General features: G+C 45.0%; 1 protein-coding gene across 1 annotated transcript; it reads right to left on the reverse strand.

Annotated features, from left to right (window-relative positions):
- Positions 1-10,878: 10,878 nt before the first annotated feature.
- On the reverse strand, positions 10,879-11,892 carry LORICRIN (loricrin cornified envelope precursor protein). Its single transcript, NM_001204365.2, is given in 1 exon segment — positions 10,879-11,892. A coding segment is annotated over 1 exon segment (1,014 nt).
- Between the last annotated feature and the right edge of the window lie 9,298 nt (positions 11,893-21,190).

Here is a 21,190-nt window from a genome sequence, read left to right on the forward strand (position 1 = left end):
ACACACACACACACACACACACATTAGCAGGGCATGATAGCATGCACCCACCTGTAATCCCAGCTACTCAGGAGACTGAGGCAGGGGAATTGCTTGAACCAGGGAGGTGGAGGTTGCAGTGAGCTGAGATCGCACCACCTCACTCCAGCGTGGGCAACAGAGGGAGACTCCATCTGGGAAAAAAAAAAAAAAAAAAAAAAAAAAGCACATTAAAAGGATCATTCACTATGATGAAGTGGGACTTGTTTTGTGAATGAAAGGATGGTTTTAAAAATGCAAATCTATAAATGTGATGTACCACATGAACAGAATGAAGGACAAAAACCATACGAATCACCCCCAATAGATGTAGAAAAAACATCTGAGGAATTTCAACACCTTTTCTGATAAAAACTCTCAGAAGATCAGATATAGAAGGAACGTATCTCAGCACAATAAAGGTTGTTGATGACAAACCGTCAGCTAACATTATACTTTATGGCGAAAAGTTAAAAGCTTTTCCTCTGACAAGGATGCTCACTTTTGCCACTTCTATTCAATGTAGTACTGGAAGTCTTGGCCAGTGCAATTACACAAGAGAAAGAAATAAAAGGCATCAAAATTGAAAAGACATATAGATCAAGGAAAGAGAATAAATCCACACACTTAACAATCAGTTTTTGACAAATATGCTGAGAACATGCAATAGAAAAAGGACAGTCTCTTCTATAATTGTTGGCACAGCTGGATATCCACACGTAGAAGAAGGAAATTAGACCCTTATCCTACATCATATGTAAAAATCAACTCAAAATTGATGAAAACTTAAATGTAAGGCCTGAAACTGTGCAATTACGGGAAGAAAACAGAAGAAAAGCTCCATGACTCCGGTCTAGGCGATGATTTTTTGGATATTGAACCTCAAAGCACAGGCAACAAAAGCAAAATAGACAAATGGGCTTGTATCTAACCAAACAGCTTCTGTACAGCCAAGGCAACAATCAACAGAGTGAAGAGACAACTTAAGGAATGAAGAAAATATTTTCAAACCATACATCTGATAGGTGGTTAATATCAAAAATGTATAAGGAATTCAAACAACTCAATAGTAAGAAAAAAAAACCCAATTAAAAAATGGGCAAAGGATTTGAATAGACATTTCTCAAAAGAAGACATACAGATGACCAACGGGTATACAAAAGTGCTCAAAATCATTCATTAATTTTTGGAGAAATGCAAATTTAAGTCACAATGACATATCACCTCTGCCTCATTTCATTTGTGCTGTTATAACAAAATATATATATCAATGATGTGGTTATTGCTTCAACTATCAAATATAATTTTAAAAAACTCAGGAGGAAAAGGATACTGTCCTATAGTTTTAGACTTCACATTGTTCTTCCTTTATTCCTGATGTTCCATGTTGGTTTCTTTCATTTCTTTTTTGTTTGAAAAACTTCCATTAGTCACACTTTTAGGATGGGTATGCTGGCACCATATTTTCTTATTTTTCTTTCATATGAAACTATCTTTGTTTTACCTTCATCTCTGAAGGACATTTTCACTGGATGCAGAATTCTGGGTTGACAGTTCTTCTCATTTAGCACTTGAAAGATGTGGTGACATTTTTTCCTGGCCTTCTTGGTTTCTGACAAGAAATCTGCTGTCATTCAATTAATAGTTTCCCTACAGATGATACGTCAGTTTTCTCTGCTTTCAAGATTTGCTTTCAAAATTTTCTTTTTTTTTAAAATTATACTTTAAGTTCTAGGGTACATCTTCACAATGTGCAGATTTGTTACATATGTATACATGTGCCATGTTGGTGTGCTGCACCCATCAACTCATCAGCACCCATCAACTCGTCATTTACATCAGGTGTAACTCCCAATGCCATCCCTCCCCACTGCCCCCTCCAAACAATAGGCCCCGGTGTGTGATGTTCCCCTTCCCATGTCCAAGTGATCTCGTTGTTCAATTCCCACCTATGAGTTAGAACATGTGGTGTTTGGTTTTCTGTTCTTGTGATAGTTTGCTGAGAATGATGGTTTCCAGCTGCATTCATGTCCCTACAAAGGACACAAACTCATCCTTTTTTATGGCTGCATAGTATTCCATGGTGTATATGGGCCACATTTTCTTAATCCAATCTGTCACTGATGGACATTTGGGTTGATTCCAAGTCTTTGCTATTGTGAATAGCGCCGCAATAAACATACGTGTGCATGTGTCTTTATAGCAGCATGACTTATAATCCTTTGGATATATCCCCAGTAGTCGGATGGCTGGGTCAAATGGTATTTCTAGTTCTAGATCCTTGAGGAATTGCCACACTGTTTTCCACAATGGTTGAACTAGTTTACAGTCCCACCAACAGTGTAAAAGTGTTCCTATTTCTCCACATCCTCTCCAGCACCTGTTGTTTCCTGATTTTTTTAATGATTGCCATTCTAACTGGTGTGAGATGGTATCTCATTGTGGTTTTGATTTGTATTTCTCTGATGGCCAGTGACGATGAGTATTTTTTCATTTGCCTGTTGGTTGTATGAATGTTTTCTTTTGAGAAGCATCTGTTCATATCCTTTGCCCCCTTTTTGATGGGGTTGTTTGTTTTTTTTCTTGTAAATTTGTTTGAGTTCTTTGTAGGTTCTGGATATTAGCCCTTTGTCAGATGAGTAGATTGCAAAAATTTTCTCCCATTCTGTAGGTTGCCTGTTCACTCTGATGGTAGTTTCTTTTGCTGTGCAGAAGCTCTTTAGTTTAATTAGATCCCATTTGTCAAATTTGGCTTTTGTTGCCATTGCTTTTGGTGTTTTAGACATGAAGTCCTTGCCCATGCCTATGTCCTGAATGATATTACCTAGGTTTTCTTCTAGGGTTTTTATGGTATTAGGTCTAACATTTAAGTCTCTAATCCATCTTGAATTACTTTTCGTATAAGGAGTAAGGAAAGGATCCAGTTTCAGCTTTCTACTTATGGCTAGCCAATTTTCCCAGCACCATTTATTAAATAGGGAACCTTTTCCCCGTTTCTTGTTTTTGTCAGGTTTGTCAAAGATCAGATGGCTGTAGATGTGTGGTATTATTTCTGAGGGCTCTGTTCTGTCCCATTGGTCTATATCTCCGTTTTGGTACCAGTACCATGCTGTTTTGGTTACTGTAGCCTTGCAGTATAGTTTGAAGTCAGGTAGCGTGATGCCTCCAACTTTGTTCTTTTGACTTAGGATTGTCTTGGCAATGTGGGCTCTTTTTTGGTTCCATATGAACTTTAAAGCAGTTTTTTCCAATTCTGTGAAGAAAGTCATTGGTAGCTTAATGGGGATGGCATTGAATCTATAAATTACCTTGGGCAGTACGGCCATTTTCACAATATTGATTCTTCCTATCCATGAGCATGGTATGTTCTTCCATTTGTTTGTGTCTTCTTTTATTTCACTGAGCAGTGGTGTGTAGTTCTTGAAGAGGTCCTTTACATTCCTTGTAAGTTGGATTCCTAGGTATTTTATTCTCTTTGAAGCTGTTGGGAATGGGAGTTCATTCATGATTTGGCTCTCTGTTTGTCTGTTACTGGTGTGTAAGAATGCTTGTGATTTTTGCACATTGATTTTGTATCCTGAGACTTTGCTGAAGTTGCTTATCAGCTTAAGGAGATTTTGGGCTGAGACGATGGGGTTTTCTAAATATACAATCATGTCACCTGCAAACAGGGACAATTTGACTTCTTCTTTTCCTAACTGAATACCCTTTATTTCTTTCTCTTGCCTGATTGCCCTAGCCAGAACTTCCAACACTATGTTGAATAGGAGTGGTGAGAGAGGACATCCCTGTCTTGTGCCAGTTTTCAAAGGAAATGTTTCCAGTTTTTGTCCATTCAGTACGATATTGGCTGTGGGTTTGTCATAAATAGCTCTTATTATTTTGAGATACGTTCCATCAATACCGAACTTATTGAGCGTTTTTAGCATGAAGGGTTGTTGAATTTTTTCAAAGGCCTTTTCTGCATCTATTGAGATAATCATGTAGTTTTTGTCTTTGGTTCTGTTTATATGCTGGATTACGTTTATTGATTTGTGTATGGTGTACCAGCCTGCATCCCAGGCATGAAACCCACTTGATCATGGTGGATAAGCTTTTTGATGTGCTGCTGGATTTGGTGTGCCAGTATTTTATTGAGGATTTTTGTTTCGATGTTCATCAGGGATATTGGACTAAAATTCTCTTTTTTTGTTGTATCTCTGCCAGGCTTTGGTATCAGGATGATGTTGGTCTCATAAATGAGTTAGGGAGGATTCCCTCTTTTTCTATTGATTGGAATAGTTTCAGAAGGAATGGTACCAGCTCCTCTTTGTACCTCTGGTAGAATTCGGTGTTTATAGTATTCTCTGAGGGTAGTTTGTATTTCTGTGGGGTCAGTGGTGATATCCCCTTTATCATTTTTTATTGAGTCTATTTGAGTCTTCTCTCTTTTCTTCTTCATTAGTCTTGCAGTGGTCTATCAATTTTGTTGATCTTTTCAAAAAACCAGCTCCTGGATTCATTAATTTTTTGGAGGGTTTTTTGTGTCTCTATCTCCTTCAGTTCTGCTCTGATCTTAGTTATTTCTTGCCTTCTGCTAGCGTTTGAATGTGTTTGCTCTTGCTTCTCTAGTTCTTTTAATTGTGATGTTAGGGTGTCAATTTTAGATCTTTCCAGCTTTCTCTTGTGGGCATTTAGTGCTATAAATTTCCCTCTACACACTGCTTTAAATGTGTCCCAGAGATTCTGGTATGTTGTAGCTTTGTTCTCATTCGTTTCAAAGGACATCTTTATTTCTGTCTTCATTTTGTTATGTACCCAGTAGTCATTCAGGAGCAGGTTGCTCAGTTTCCACGTAGTTGAGCGATTTTGATTGAGTTTCTTAGTCCTGAGTTCTAGTTTGATTGCACTGTGGTCTGAGAGACAGTTTATTATAATTTCTGTTCTTTCACATTTGCTGAGGAGTGCTTTACTTCCAACTATGTGGTCAATTTTGGAATAAGTGCGATGTGGTGCTGAGAATAATGCATATTCTGTTGCAATATTTGGGGTGGAGAGTTCTGTAGATGTATATTAGGTCTGCTTGGTGCAGAGTTGAGTTCAATTCCTTGATATCCTTGTTAACTTTCTGTCTCGTTGATCTGTCTAATGTTGACAGTGGGGTGTTAAAGTCTCCCATTATTATTGTATGGGAGTCTAAGTCTCTTTGTAAGTCTCTAAGGACTTGCTTTATGAATCTGGGTGCTCCTGTATTGGGGGCATATATATTTAGGATAGTTAGCTCTTCCTGTTGAATTGATCCCTTTACCATTATGTAATGGCCTTCTTTGTCTCTTTTGATCTTTGATGGTTTAAAGTCTGTTTTATCAGAGACTAGGATTGCAATCCCTGCTTTTTTCTGTTTTCCATTTGCTTGGTAGATCTTCCTCCATCCATTTATTTTGAGTCTATGTATGTCTCTGCATGTGAGATGGGTCTCCTGAATACAGCAGACTGATGGGTCTTGACTCTTTATCCAGTTTGCCAGTCTGTGTCTTTTAATTGGACCATTTAGTCCATTTACATTTATGGTTAATATTGTTATGTGTGAACTTGATCTTGCGGTTATGATATTAACTGGTTATTTTGCTCATTAGTTGATGCAGTTTCTTCCTAGCATCAATGGTCTTTACATTTTGGCATGTTTTTGCAATGGCTGGTACCGGTTGTTCCTTTCCATGTTTAGTGCTTCCTTCAGGATCTCTTGTAGGGCAGGCCTGGTGGTGACAAAGTAAGCATTTGCTTGTCTGTAAAGGATTTTATTTCTCCTTCACTTATGAAACTTAGTTTGCCTGGATATGAAATTCTGGGCTGAAAATTCTTTTCTTTAAGAATGTTGAATATTGGCCCCCACTCTCTTCTGGCTTGTAGAGTTTCTGCCGAGAGATCTGCTGTTAGTCTGATGGGCTTCCCTTTGTGGGCAACCCGACCTTTCTCTCTGGCTACCCTTAACATTTTTTCCTTCATTTCAACTTTGCTGAATCTGACAATTATGTGTCTTGGAGTTGCTCTTCTCGATGATTATTTTGTGCCGTTCTCTGTATTTCCTGAATTTGAATGTTGGCCTGCCTTACTAGGTTGTAGAAGTTCTCCTGGATGATATCCTGAAGAGTGTTTTCCAACTTGGTTCCATTTTCCCCCTCACTTTCAGGCACATGAATCAGACATAGATTTGGTCTTTTCACATAATCCCATATTTCTTGGAGGCTTTGTTCATTTCTTTTTCCTCTTTTTTCTCTAGACTTCTCTTCTTGCTTCATTTCATTCATTTGATCTTCAATCATTGATACTCTTTCTTCCAGTTGATCAAGTTGGTTACTGAAGCTTGTGCATTTGTCACGTAATTCTCGTGTCATGGTTTTCATCTCTATCAGTTCGTTTATGGCCTTCTCTGCATTGATTATTCTAGTTATCCATTCTTCCATTCCTTTTTCAAGATTTTTAGTTTCTTTGCCCTGGGTATGTAGTTCCTCCTTTAGCTCTGAGAAGTTTGATCAACCAAGGCCTTCTTCTCTCAACTTGTCAAAGTCATCCTCTGTCCAGCTTTGATCCATTGCTGGTGATGAGCTGCATTCCTCTGGAGTGGGAGATGTGCTCTGATTTTTTGAATCCAGCTTTTCTGCCCTGCTTTTTCCCCACCTTTGTGGTGTTATCTGCCTTTGGTCTTTGATGATGGTGACGTACTGATGGGATTTTGGTGTGGGTGCCCTTTCTGTTTGTTAGTTTTCCTTCTAACAGTCAGGACCCTCAGCTGCAGGTCTGTTGGAGTTTGCTTGAGGTCCACTCCAGACCCTGTTTGCTGGGTATCAGCAGTGGAGGCTGCAGAAGATAGAATATTGCTGAACAGTGAGTGTTGCTGTCAGATTCTTGTTCTGGAACTTCGTCTCAGAGGTGTGTCCAGCCATGTGCAGTGTGAGGTGTCAATCTGCACCTAGTGGGGGATGTCTCCCAGTTAGGTTACTCAAGGGTCAGGGACCCACTTGAGCATGCATTCTGTCTGTTCTCAGATCTCAACCTCCATGCTGGGAGACCCACTGCTCTCTTCAAAGCTGTCAGACAGGGTCATTTACATCTGCAGAGGTTTCTGCTGCTTTTTGTTTAGCTATGCCCTGTCCTCAGAGGTGGAGTCTACAGAGACAGGCAGGCCTCCTTGAACTGCGGTGGGCTCCACCCAGTTTGAGCTTCTGGCGGCTTTGTTTACCTACTTAAGCCTGAGTAATGGTGGGCGCCCCTCCCCCAGCCTTGCTGCCACCTTGCAGTTAGATCTCAGACTGCTGTGCTAGCAATGAGGGAGGCTCCATGGGTGTGGGACCCTCCTGGCCTGGTGTGGGATGTAATCTCCTGGTGTGCCGTTTGCTAAGACCCTTGGTAAAGCGCAGTATTGATGTGGGAATTACCTGATTTTCCAGGTGTTGTGTGTCTCAGTTTCCTTTGGCTAGGAAAAGGGATTCCCTTTCCCCTTATGCTTCCCAGGTGAGGCGATGCCTTGCCTTGCTTCAGCTCTCACTGGTTGGGCTGCACCAGCTGACCAGCACTGATTGTCCAGCACTCCCCAGTGAGATGAACCTGGTACCTCAGTTGAAAATGCAGAAATCACCCATCTTCTGTGTTGCTCGTGCTGGGGGCTGGAGGCTGGAGCTGTTCCTGTTTGGCCATCTTGCTCAGGATCCCCCGATTTCAATAAATCCAAAATTTTATTCTTGAAGATTTTTTCTTTGTCGTTAGCTTTCAGATGTTTGATTATGATATTTCTTAGTGTGGATTTCTTTGGGATTATCCTGTTTGAGTTTCACTCATCTTGAATTTGTAAGTTAATCACTTTCACCAAATTTGGGTAATTCTGAGCCATTATTTTTACAATTTTTCAGTACCACACCCTTTCTCCTCTCCTTCTGGGACTCTGATGACATGAATGCTAACACTTTTGTTGTCCCACAGTTTATTGAGGCTCTGTTTTTTTCCCCTCAGTTTATTTTCTCTGTTGTTGAGATGGAATAATTTCTATTGACCTATTTTTGAACAGGAACGTGTTTCTCATAGTTTTTGAGGCTGGGAATTTATTTCTCATAGTTTTGAGGCCAAGATCAAGACACCAACAAGTTCAATTATTTGTGGAGGGCTGCTCTCTGCTTCTAAGACAGTGCCTGTTGCTGTATTCTCTGGAGGGGTAAAATAGTGGAAGGTGGAAGGATATTGATTCTTTTCTCCGTCATCTCCATTCTGCTATTGTGCCTATCTAGTGAGTTTTTTATTTTCCAGTTCTAAAATTTAACTCTGTAATGGGTTATTATATTTTTAGTTCTAAAATTGCCACTTGGCTCTTTTTATATCTTCTATTTATTTGCCAAGGTTTCCTATTTTCTCATTGTTTCAAGTGTGTTTGTAATTTCTTATTGAAGCATTTTTATGATATCTTCTTTAAAATCCCTAACAGATAAGGCCAAGCATGGTGGCAGTGGCTCACGTCTGTAATCCCAGCACTTTGGTAGGCCGAGGCGGGCAGATCACTTCAGGCCAGGAATTCAAGAGCAGCCTGGCCAACATGGCGAAACTCCGTCTCCTACTGAAAAACAAAACAAAACAACAAAAATTAGCCAGGTGTGGTGGCGCATGCCTGTATTCCCAGCTACTCAGGAGGCTGATGCACAAGAATTGTTTGAACCCTGGAGGAGGAGGTTGCAGTGAGCCAAGATTGGGCCACTGCACTCCAGTCTGGGAGACAGATTGAGACTGTGTCAAAACAACAACAACAAAAATCCCTAACATAATCTCAAAATCTGTGTCATTTCACTGTTGGTTATCTGTCGAATGGTTCTTTTATCATTCAAGTTGAGATTTTTTTCTGGTTCTTGGTATGATAAGTGATTTTTATTGTGTGCTGGACACTTTGGGCCTTATGTTAAGAGACTTCAGATCTTGTTTAAATTTTCTATTATAGCAGACTTCTGCTAATACCACACTAGTGAGGTTAGGGAGAGTGTAGCACCTTCTGAGTAAGTCCATGTGGTCTCCTTACTATGGTGGAAGTACAGGATTCTTGTTCATTTTTTTCCCCATGGTGTTTGGTTGAAGTAGGGCAAATATTGTCAGAAAGGTTTCTGTCTTACTAGACTACCCCTTTCCTGGTCTTTTGTCTAAAGCAAGAGAATTTTCTTGGTGCAGTTTTTTTTGTCTGCACCTGCCAGAAACAGATTTTCTAGTGCCCAATCTGGGAAACACAGGAGGCAATAAGAAAACCCAGGAAACTTACCACGGTTAGTCCTTTAGTTCTGAGGACTCTAGCTACTCCGCCTTGTCCTCTCCAGACTCACCAGAGAAATAATAAGCATGTCAGATGTTTATGGCATAAGCTGGTGCTGCTAACATGCAGCCACCCAGCTTGCAAAGTCTTCTTATGTTTGCTTTATATATTATGCTCAGAGGTTTTAGTTAGTATCACAGGAGTGATAGTAAGAATTACATCTACTTCATTTTGTCCAGAACTGAAAGTCTGACCTTCATTTGTTAATAAAACATGAAAATAATGCAGTGGTTGGGCTCCTGAATCTTTAAGACTGCTATTTGTTCTGATCTCCATGAATGACCCATGTAAAATGATGAATGGTAGAGATCCTAAATGGGAGAGAGTTGAAGAAGCAGCCTTTTTTTTTTTTTTTTTTTTTTTAACCTCCCCAGCAGTGATTGAGTAGGAAGGGTACCTGGGCTTTTTGATGTAGCAGGAGTTTTTCTTGAGTAAATCAGTAAATTGGCATTTAACTAGAGCTGGTAAAATCAGGATATGAAGCAGAACCTGGAAAATCCCTGGCCAGGCTGATGTTCTATATCTCTTTTGAGGGCTATGCAATTAATACATCCCTTGGAGCAACTGTGGCTTCTTCCTTGATGATCGGAAGCTCTTGTGTTTTCCATCACCTCTTTCTGGTGCTGAGGTTTTACATCTCGCACACTTATGCTGCATCTTCCTAAGTTAGGTAAAGTTCCTTGAAGAGAGCAGGAAACATTCAACCCGAGAAAGCTGATTGAGATTTAAAAAAAAAAAAAAAAAGAGAGAGAGTGAGAGAGTAGGAAACAGTTCCCCTACTTCCTCCTCTCCCTACGGGTACCTACTAAAGTGGTCTTGCTCGCCCTAGAGGCTCATAAACATCGGATAGGCTTATTATTTCTCCGGTGAGTCTGAGTAGCATGAGCTGGTGCTCCTAATGTGCAGCCACCCAGCTTTCAGACCTTGCAGAATTGGCTCCGGACGGTGAGAGACAGCGTCTTTCCAGGGCAGCATGTCTTTAAAAAACAGAGTTCAGTAAGGAGACCCACAGTGGCTACCCAATCCACAGGGAGGTGTTTATTGAAGTCTCTCCTCAGGATCTTTGTGTTTTGGGATCACGTCATGATTTTAGGCCGCACACTAGAATGTTCACATATTTGACCGTCGTTTGCCAGCCATGCCTCCCTCTCTTGGTGACTCCCATCTATCCACTCACCCTTCCGCCAATTAAGTCCGTGTATTTGTAAAATGAATGTAAGTGTGAATGAGCGAATGCAGGAAAGGAGAAGAATGGAATGGAATGGATGAACTTGAACACTACAAATACTCTTGGAGACCTAGAGATTCTCATGAATTTGCACATTTATTGACTGAGGCACTGGGGTTGGGAGGTAGTTGTACAGAAACCAAAGAGGCTAAACAGCAGCACTAGTTGCAGTCGGAGAGCTCAATGGCTTCTTTCAGGTAGGTTAAGACATGAAGGATTTGCAAACCTCGGGTAACATCATGAGAGCTCTAAGCTCATCGGCGCCACTGGAAAACACCTCCAACTCCTTCGCCTCCGTGGTACCCCGGGGGACCTATTTGGATGGCCAGGTAGGCGCCTGCTTCTGCTGGGTCTGGTGGCAGACCGGGACGCCCTTGCCACTCCCTGAGCCCCCCACGGAGGAGCCACCGCCACAGCTGGAGCTGCCGCCGCCCCCAGAGGAGCCACCTCCGCAGACGGAGCCCCCGCCACCGATGACGCAGCCGCTGCCAACCCCGGAGGAGCCGCCGCCGCAGCCGGAGCCCCCGCCGCCCCCGCCGCTGGAGAAGCAGCCACTGCCGCCGCTGCCGCCGGACGACCCCCCTCCGTAACTCGGCTGGGGCGCGCACGAGGTCTGGGTGACCTGCTGCGAGGAGACGTAGCCGGAGCTGCCGCCGCCAGAGGAGCCTCCGCCGCAGCCAGAGCCGCCGCCGGAGTAGCCGCCGCCGCCGCAGCCAGAGCCGCCGCCGGAGTAGCCGCCGCCGCAGCCGGAGCCGCCGCCCCCGCCGCTGGAGAAGCAGCCGGAGCCGCCGCTGGAGGAGCCGCCGCTAGAGACGCCGCTGGAGACGCCTCCGTAGCTCTGGCACTGGACAGCCTGACCCGAGGAGCCGCCGCCGCCGGAGAAGCAGCCGGAGCCTCCCCCGGAGGAGCCACCCCCACCGCTGGAGAAGCAGCCAGAGCCGCCCCCGGAGGAGACGCCGCCGCAGCCGGAGCCGCCGCCACCGGAGGAGAAGCAGCCGGAGCCTCCCCCACCGCTGGAGAAACAGCCGGAGCTGCCCCCGGAGGAGCCACCGCCCCCGGAGTACTTGACGTTCCCACCGGAGCCCCCTCCGCAGCCTCCAGTGCCGCCGCCGCCCCCGGAGGAGCCCCCGCCACAGCCGGAGCCGCCGCTAGAGTAGCCACCGCCTCCGGAGTAGCCGCAGCCAGAACCGCTGCTGCCGCCACCGCTGAAGAAGCCGCAGCCGCCGCCGCCGCTGCCGCCGCTGCCTCCGCCTCCGCTACCGCCGCCAGAGGTCTTCACGCAGCCCACTGGGGGCTGGGGGGTGGGCTGCTTTTTCTGATAAGACATCTTATCTAAGGAGGAAGGGGAGCCTGGAAGGAGAGAAGAGAGCATCTCTGGACCGGCTGCAAGAGGATACTTACGGAGGCAGCTGCATCCATGGCAACATCGCCATCCTCCCAGCGCCTGCCTGCGCCAGGCCCAGGGCTCCTTCAGGTGCCCCGAGAGCCCTCAGCGGGGATTCCTGCTTTTGGAAGAGTTGAGCTCCTCCTTCCCCTGCAGAAAGCCTTCACTAAGCTTTAAACAGCCCAGTTAGCAGTGCCCGTTCTTTCTCCTAGCTCTGCCTCTGACCACTGTTGTGTGATTTGAGGGCAGATCACCCATACTCCTGCCTCTTTCTCATTTCCTATTAAATGGAAGGGTTTGAACACTTCATCTTTCAGGCCTCTTCCAGTCTCAACACGGATTCTCTGAGTGCAAATAGAAAGCTACCACAAACCTCTACCTAGGATGGGAGATTTTACCTATTCCCAGTACAACAGAGGGAGGTTTGTTGGACTCCATTCTACTGAGGCCTGTTGCACTCCATCCTCTGCAAAAGCTCTTAGTTCAAACTCTTGGTCTGTCCCACTGAGCTAGGCCCTGATCCAAGGGCCAGTTATTAGAAAAGACAGGCTCTGCTGTGGCCCTGCCTGGAAACAGGGGAAGGACCCTGGTGGTCCTTTGGACTAATATCCCCGACCAGAAGCTATTAGCCATCTCTTCCATGATTTTCTCAAGTCCAAGTTTGGTAGAAGGGACTTTGACTAGTAGGATGTTGTATTTCCCTCTCAGAACTTCTAACTCTGTAAAGCAGCAATTGGATTTCTGTGGCACCTCAAATCCCTCCCATCTGCAACTTTCTTGGAATCATTCTCCCTACTCTCTTGAGAGTGGGCTCAGCCTCTCCTCCTGACAGTTTCACGAGGTCTGCTCAGCTTGTGCACAAGCTGCCTTGGACAGCCTCTCCAGAGTCCTTCTCTGCCCGGCACCATGCCTGCCCCTATGGGAGTGCCAGAGAGCAGGAGATAGTCTTGTCTTTGTGGAGTTTACGTTCTGACCAGAAGACCAGAAACATCATCTGCATTGCAGCAGCTCATCCCCTGCTCCTTTCCTGACCGCCCTCCAAATGTGAGTGCTTTTGGGAAAGCAGAGGCCCTATAGCTCCCAAAGGGGAAAGAGGCCCTGGTCCATCTAATCTAGTCAGGCCTGGGCAAGACCAGCTGGGAAGATGAGAGACTCAGTGGAACCCACACTTACCCAAAGCACCAGGAAGGGTGAGTGAGGAGAGAAGATGCTGGCAATGTGAGGAGCACTGAGCTTCTGAGGTTATATATAGAGCTCTCCAGGCCAGCTTCTTGTGTTTGACCTCAGTTATGTGACCCGTGGCTGTCAGCCCCACCTCCCTGTGATTGCAGGCACAGGATGGCCCATTCATGAAGGTTTTGGCATTCTTGAGATGGGCAGCCTGGTGTATGACTGGCCCCTCCTCTGATGCAACAGTGTAGCAGGCTCATCAGTGGGGTCACCCAGTCAGAGTGGATGGCAGACATTGTTTCCAAAACCTCTGGCACAGGATGCATACCAGGTGACCACAGGGCTGTGCTTGAAGAATAGGTCCCAGAGTCTTGAGGTGCCCTTAGAGAGTCAAACCGGAGATCTCAGTGCTTTGTCCAAGGAGTAGGACCTTCCAAATCCTACTGCTTGGCTTCTGGTCCTGCTACTCTAAAAGTCCTCAAAACCTTAGAACCTGTTACTCCTTTGCAAAAGTTTCTCTCCCAGGATTTCATGTGTGCTTTGCTGGAGTGTTTCTGTCCTGCCCACTGGAGGCATGAGTCCCCAGCACCCAGCTCTGGACTGCACACCATAGACAGAGCTGTAACTAATGTGACATGGGAAGCTACTTTGATTTGTCCCCAGAGACAGCAGACATTTGAGAAAGTCTGAGAAGGATAATCAATACTGACTTTCTTTGCAGCAGAGCAAACTAAAGAGATGGACCATGTGATCCCACAATGGCTCTTTGGCTTTGTTGTCCTGTGGTGTTGTGTGACAAAACACTGACCTCAGCCTGAGGGGCAGTCATCGAATGGGGTAGACTTCAGATTAAGTGACAGGTTGGGTGCTCCCTTTTCTACTTGCCAGCTGTGTCACCTTGGGCAGAGTCATAGCTCTTAGTGCAGTGCCTGCCCATGGGAGACACTCAGTAAGTATTTATTGACTGTGGAATGATCAAGCTTTCTGACCCTCAGTTATCTTGTCTATCAAATAGAAATAGTAGTACCTATTTCACAGGCATGTGAAGAGAGAATGTTAAGTGTAGAAGGTGATGCTGTCTTTTTTGTATGTTTTCTCATATAATAGCACACCCTTACTTCCAACCTGGCCTTCCCTTGGACACCAAGGCCAGAAAGGAGTCCATGGAGGGATTGGGCAAGTTTGATTCTTCTCTTAGGAGAATAACTCAAAACTTTCCTGTTGACTCTGGACCAGTAGCATCACCTCTGTACATGCAGAACGCATGCTTCTTCTTTCATAACCGGAAGTCAATTGGTATTGTTTAAGATACCACAGTCAAACTTTGTTCTGCCCAGTTATGTTTTGGACTGACAGCTCCAATAATAAATTCTTAATTATAGTGCACTTTTAATGATCCAGATAATCCTGATTAGACTGTGGCCTTCAGAAACTTGTGGCACTAGTTTCAGTTTGGGCAGCATAAACCCAGGTGAACCCGAGAGGAACTCAGGTGCTCTCTTCCTTAGAGGACACCCAGCAGGGAGAAGACAGGATCTGTTGGAGAAGGCAAGTTTCTCTGCTTGAAGTTGAGGTAGTGTGGAGAATTTGGAGGGAAACAGGCCCCGATTAGTGATTGCTATGGGTATAAGAAAGAACGGTTTCATTTAGTTGGGCCATATTGGAAAGAGGAGCACATGTGGACCACGATTCCCAGCACTGATCTGTCAGCCCTTGTTGGCCCATTACTATATGTTCACCAGTCCTTAGCAAAAGTGTAAGTAAAAGGACGTCAGCAGGGTATTCTTGGGAAAGAAAGTCTTCACTTCTGAAATCATGGCCTTCCTTACCTCTTCCATTAAAAGATATGGCGACATGAGGCTGTAGTTGTTTCTTTTATGTCCTGCCACGTCAAAATGAAAATTTGACAATAGTGTAATGATTACCACTTTTTTTTGAGGGAGATATTACTTACCCATGGAATTCTGAAATTTGGGAACTGGGCCAGGCGCGGTGGCTCATGCCTGTAATTCTAGCACCTTGGGAGGCCAAGGTGAGAGGATTGCTTGAGCCCAGGAGTTTGAGACCAGCCTGCACAACATAGCAAGACCCCGTCTCTACAAAAAGTACAAAAATTAACAAGTTGTGGTGTCATGCGCCTGTAGTGCCAGCTACTCTGGAGGCTGAGGTGGGAGAATTGCTTGAGCCCAAGAGTTTGAGACCAGCCTGGGTAACAGTGAGACCTCATCTCTACAGAAACATAAACAAAATTAGCTGAACATGGTGGCATGTGCCTGTAGTCCTAGCTACTCAGGAGGCTGAGGTGGGAGGATCGCTTGTGGCTGGGAGGTCAAGGCTGCAGTGGGCCGAGATTGCACCACTGCCCTCCAGCCTGGGTGACAGAGTGAGACCCTGTCTCACAAATTAAACAAAACGGGAAGCAGTTTACAGTTGACTCCCCAAATGGCTAATCTTCAAATTGTCCATGTTGGCTTTGGGGGGTTCATTTTCTTCTAAGAAATATAGGGTATTTTTTTTTCTATTAAATTTAAGATGCTAATTCTTTATTTGTTAATCCAGCCCAAACAAATGTACTGGGCACCATGCTAAGCGTCAAAGAGCCAGAAGGCTTTCCAAAGCTATGCATGGATCTTCTTGGTAGAGTTGCAGGTGGGGATGGTGCCCCATGCCTTAATAGGAAATGCTATACACACACACACACACACACACACACACACACACACACACACATACATATATTACTTCTAACTAGTACAAATATTTAGTTAACATGCAGAAGAGGCTGATGTGACATGATATTGAGTACCAGATCTTGTGTTTTTCAGCCCTGAGTAAACCTTGCCTGAGTATGAATATATGAGCCTGGTTTCCCATTTTATTGTTCCGGACCAGAAGCAGTAGTCCTAATGGGGTATCTGTGTGGACAGCAACTGATTATCACCTTTTATCATATCAGTGAGGAAATAATGGGACTTCGTAGAATTGTAGAATGACACATAGGTATTTGGGGTTTTGTAAGACTTGGCAGGTCAGAGTTTTAAGGTTTATAGCCTTTATACACCTAACCCTGCAAGGTGTGCTTGATAGTACATTTGACTTCTGCAGTTTGACAGATTAGGACGTGGTTCTTGCCTATACTTGTATCCTTAGAGGGGATGGTCCTTAAAGCAAATGCTACACAGTACCTGGCATGGTGCTGGGCATTAATAGGTGCTCAGTAAATCCCAGTGGAATTGAAGGAACTCTTGAGACCTATTGACTGACTGTGGTTGAGAGATGATCTTGTCAGATGATTAGGAGTGGAGGGTTTCAGCATGGAACTACAGATTAAACCTAGCCACTGTGCAGAATGAACAAGCCTTGTGCAGGGAATCCAAGGCCAGCTGTAGAGGTGACACTGGGCTAACACTGGGCTAGTGGAATTTTAGCCTGCTTCCCCGACCATCCTCACAATATCTATCTGGTGGGCAGGCCCTGTATAGGAAGTGTGTGTGTGTGTGTGCGTGCGTGTGTGTGTGTGTGCGTGCGTGTGTGTGTGTGTGTGTGAAGGGTGGTGATTCTTCAGAAAGACGTGGCAGTCTAGGGTGTTAAGGACATATTGGGGCTTATCCACAATCACAGATGCATCCTTTAGAGAAAATCCAGCTTCTGATTCATAAATTACAAAAAAGTTGGAGACTTGTTCTTTCTGCTTCTCAGCTTATCTTTGTGGGAGGCTCACACCTTTCTGCCACAGGCATCTTCAGAGCAAGAAAAGAGCAGGTAGAGGAGACAGTGTGAGGGCCTCCCGCGTTGTGATGCACAGCTTGGCCATCTTAACAAGCTATGTTGGGGGGATTTAGGGAAGAGCAGCCGCAAACTACTCTGAGCAGGCTGCTTCTCTGAGTAGAGGCAACTAGCTCCTGGGCCCCAGTCTGAGATTTCAGTTCTTGAGCTTGGTGACCCCAGTTGGGTGGAAGCGTGCGCATCACAACGTTGAAGTATCCAGAGCTACACACATGCGTTCTCATGACTGAGTGCTGACTACTTATCTAACAGGTTAAAGGGGCAGCAGGTGGCTGTAAAGAATAAAATGGACACAGGACAAGGGCTTGGGAGCTTTGGCAGGACAGGAGTAGTGCTTGGAAGCCCTTTGCACTGTGGACTTGGAATGGGAACAGTTTTCTCTCACAGTCCTGGCCCAGGAAGTGTCACAGAGCTCCAGGTACCTCCTGGGCTACTGTTTTCCTCCTTTCTACAGCACTTCTGGGCCAACAGTTTGAAGGGGTGGCTGACCCTCGGTGTTACATGGGGAGAACTGCTTAGAGGTGGGTAGAAGAAGGAGAGCTCTGCAGTGGTTCGTGGCTACTGGTGTTCCCTTTCCAGGAAGCTTCCCTGGATTCATCCCACCCACTGGTTCCATCTCCCTCACCACTTTCCCTCTCCAAGGCCTTAAGGAACAATTGTACTAGTTATGGTCTGCTAATGCCACATCAATTTGACTTGTTTCTTTTTTCAAGTTATAATTGCCCTTGAAGGCAGGCTCCCCATTAGTTCTTAACTCTGCATCATAGGATTTAAAGAGCATTCGTAGCCCCCTGGGGTGTCACCAGGCAGTGTTGACCCTTACTTGGTCCTCTTTTGGGTGCTCCTGGAGCTCATCATTTTGCTGAGGGTGGGGACCACAGATGAGTTGTTCAGACCTTTTCAAACAGCTTATAGATGCACACAGGGTTAGCAGTGCATCCAGGGATCGTGGTTGCTTGGGCTTGGACACTTCCCCTGTGGACAGACTCTTCAGTTTATGGACCACTGTAACATAGGTTCAATCCTCATAACAGTTTTGTGTGCCAAGTAATGTTATCTTCAGTTCAGGATGAGGAAGCAGCTTAGAGTGGTTAATGGCTTTGCCCAAATTCTCACAGCCTTTAAGGGGAAAAGCCAGGGTTCTCAGTTCTTTTGATTCGACATTGTGTGTTCTTTTCAAGCACCTGTCCTCTTTGGATCAATAGGACCCAAATGAAGGAATGACTCCCCAGCCAGGCTGGTTTGTGCCCTCTGGGAGGCAGGGAGCAGAGGATGCTTTCATGAATGCTTCCAGCTTCTCAGGGACAAATTTGTGCATTGATAGAGTATGAGAGCTGGAAGGACACACAGAGATCTTCCAATCACCTCTCTCCTTTGTAGAGATAGGTAAAGAACCCAAGGCCCTGAAAGGCTAAACCATGTTTCAAGGCTACACAGCAGGGCCAAGACTAGAAGCTGGGTTTCTGGGTGCCCAGCTCAGTACCCCTGCCACAGTAGATTCGAGTTGTGGGTTTTTGCTTTCTTTAGACAAGAATACCTCTAGGTGCTGGCAGTGAGAGGAGAGAGTAGTTAAAAATGACAGTAAAAATGTTTTGTAGCTGTGCCTGCTAAGCTCCAGTAGGCTGTTGGGCCAGGGCACACTAGCCTCTGGGCCTGAAAGTAAATTGCTGATATCAGGAGGCACAGCTTTCACAGGTGGGCAGCTGCTGGGTAGCCTGAAGGCTTAGGGCCTGCATCCTAGCTCATATGTAAACGTGATGAGCAGGGAGGAGCAATGAGCAGCTCCAGTCCTGCTCTGAGAAAGGGAATGTCACCTGAGGCCCCTCAGGACTGTGGTGCATATTGGTAGTTGGTGGTCTAAGAATGTTGGATCCACTAACTGTTGGTTGAATTATCCATGTTTTTCAAACTGATTCCAAGTCAAACAACCTGGAAATCAATATGGCAGAAAGAAAAAAGCATAAGCATTTCAAACCTGTAGCCTTTTAGGCTGCTTGGCCTAAAAGCTTTAACTCGTGCTATCTCAGATAACCTGCACCAACGCACTTCTTCACTGGGCACCATTGATAAGCAAAGCAAGGCAAATGCTCCTCCCCTTTTGGTTTTAAATCCAATTTCGATTCTTAAGCACTACTTTCAGGAATTCCCTGCAGCTATAGTGGGCTTTGAGTGTGACCTCTGTCTTACCCAGACTGTTAATAGGATTTGCAACTGAAGACCACAATCTGGATTCAGTCTCTGTCTTGACCAGCAATCCTGTTCCCCAGACTTGCTGGTTATCCTTAATTTTTGCTCATTCTTCAAATTATACTCCTTATTTCAATAGCTGAACCTGTTGAAATCAGGTGGATGACTTGGGTCAAACTTTCTAATGCTTAAAAAAGTGAGATCACGGCTTGGTGGGTGGGTCTCCAGTGACCTCTTTGTCTGGTTCCATCCATGTTCTCAGAGAATCCCAAGAGACGGGACTGTGGAACCATGATTTACGTCTGGCACAGGTTCCTTGGGCCTTCTCTTCTTGGCTAGGAGTATCCCTGGCAACATGGATCTCCCTAACTGTCCGTATCCCCATCTAACTCAGGGCTGGACCTCAGAGTAAATATTTGTAAATATGTGCTGATTAGTCAAGGAGATGATGAGAATTTAACCTCATACAGCAGGGAAAATATCTGATTTTTTTTCTGTGAAAGTATCTTAAATAAATTTGCTGTGGCAAACTGCTGGGAGCTGGGAGGTTTGTTAGCTTCTGGTCTGTTCTGAAGGGTAGGGATCAAGGTCTTTCCTCTGCTGAGGTCTTGGGGTCTTGGCAGGGGGGCAATGCTCTAAACCTACCTGGCCACCAGTACCCTGTGAGCTTGGGCAAGGTCTTGTCCCTCAGATCTCAGTTTCTCCATCTATGAAGTTAATCGAATTCACTCCCATCTTAGTGGGTTTTTTTAATGTCCCCTTCCCATGGCTCTTCTCTGGATAGAGAGGAAGGAGAGATGAGGATGGTCAGAGGTAGTGGCAGGGAAGAAGCTAGGTGGGTTGACAAGGATCACAGGCCAATGGGAAAAGAACATAAAAATGTCATACTTCTCTGTGTGCCAGCCTCGGGCTCAAATCAATGGAATTTTGGGAATTTTTCTCACTGAGAGCATTTCCCACCTGAGCTGAGTATGCAGGAAAAGGGAGGGTGCAGCAGGAGGGCAGGGTGAGGAAAGTAAGCTTGCCTTAAGAATAACCTCTGTGAGTGTCATCACCCAGGGTGGGTATAATTGCACAGGATTAAGAAAGGCATGTGGGCAGGCTGCGTTGCTTTAGATCCTCCTGCAATTAGTGTATGCCACTTTAGATCCCAGAAGAAGGATTAATTTGTGTGACTTGTGTTCATATGTCTACAGGTGTGCATGTGTGCCTGCAGCAGGGAATCCCCTGGTGGTGGAGACGACCCCTTATCCTTAGGAAATCATTCTGCTACAAAAATTAAAACCAAAAAAAGAAAAAGAAAAAAAGAAATTTGCTACAAATTTGAAAAGCAAAGCAAAAAAAAAAAAAAAAAAAAGTCACCTATAATTCCATCATCCAAATACAACTGGTAAGTTGTAGTATTTCAAATGTTGTTGAGTATTTTAATCTTGTTCTTGTTTTTTTTTTTTCTCTTAATTTATACTTCCTGTTTCTACAAACTCTCAATTTTGGTTGCCAACTCTCCATGTGGCGGTGTCATCATGCACAGACCTGGACCCCCATGTCACGCCATGGACTCCATGACTACTAGCTTTAATGGCTGGTCTCCGTGGCCACTCCCGTTCTTACCATTTACATCTTCTAGCTGTCCTGTATCCTCTGTACCCTTGAGGACACTCTTGAGTTTCTCCATATCTTGGTTGTCTCCCTGGTAGGCTGCTGGAAGGGACCTTATCTTCCTTTGTATACACAGTGTTGACTGCATAGTAGGTGAGGAGAAAGGTTTGTGTGAGTGAAATACCCTCTTTTATCTCAAACCTTTACTTCTTGGTCCTCGACTTCCTTGTGTGTAAGCCTTGGTTTCCCCAGACTCTGTCTAGATCCACAGAATCATTGATTTTCCCCAAAATGCGGTTTCCATCTTGTCTTTTTAAAGCCATCTTCTCTTCACAGGCTTCTGCACCAGGATTCCCCTGGGCATGTGTGGTCTGAAGCGACCCCTTTTGGTACGTGTGTGAGAGGGCATGAGGAAGGGGAAGAGGGAAGCAGACAGCTTAGTGGGGGCATTTGGAAAAGAAGTCATTTAGTAATAGAATGCTTGAGAGAAGTGCTAGCC

The sequence above is a fragment of the Macaca mulatta genome, chromosome 1 (genome assembly GCF_049350105.2).
Source record: "Macaca mulatta isolate MMU2019108-1 chromosome 1, T2T-MMU8v2.0, whole genome shotgun sequence".
NCBI lineage: Eukaryota > Metazoa > Chordata > Mammalia > Primates > Cercopithecidae > Macaca > Macaca mulatta.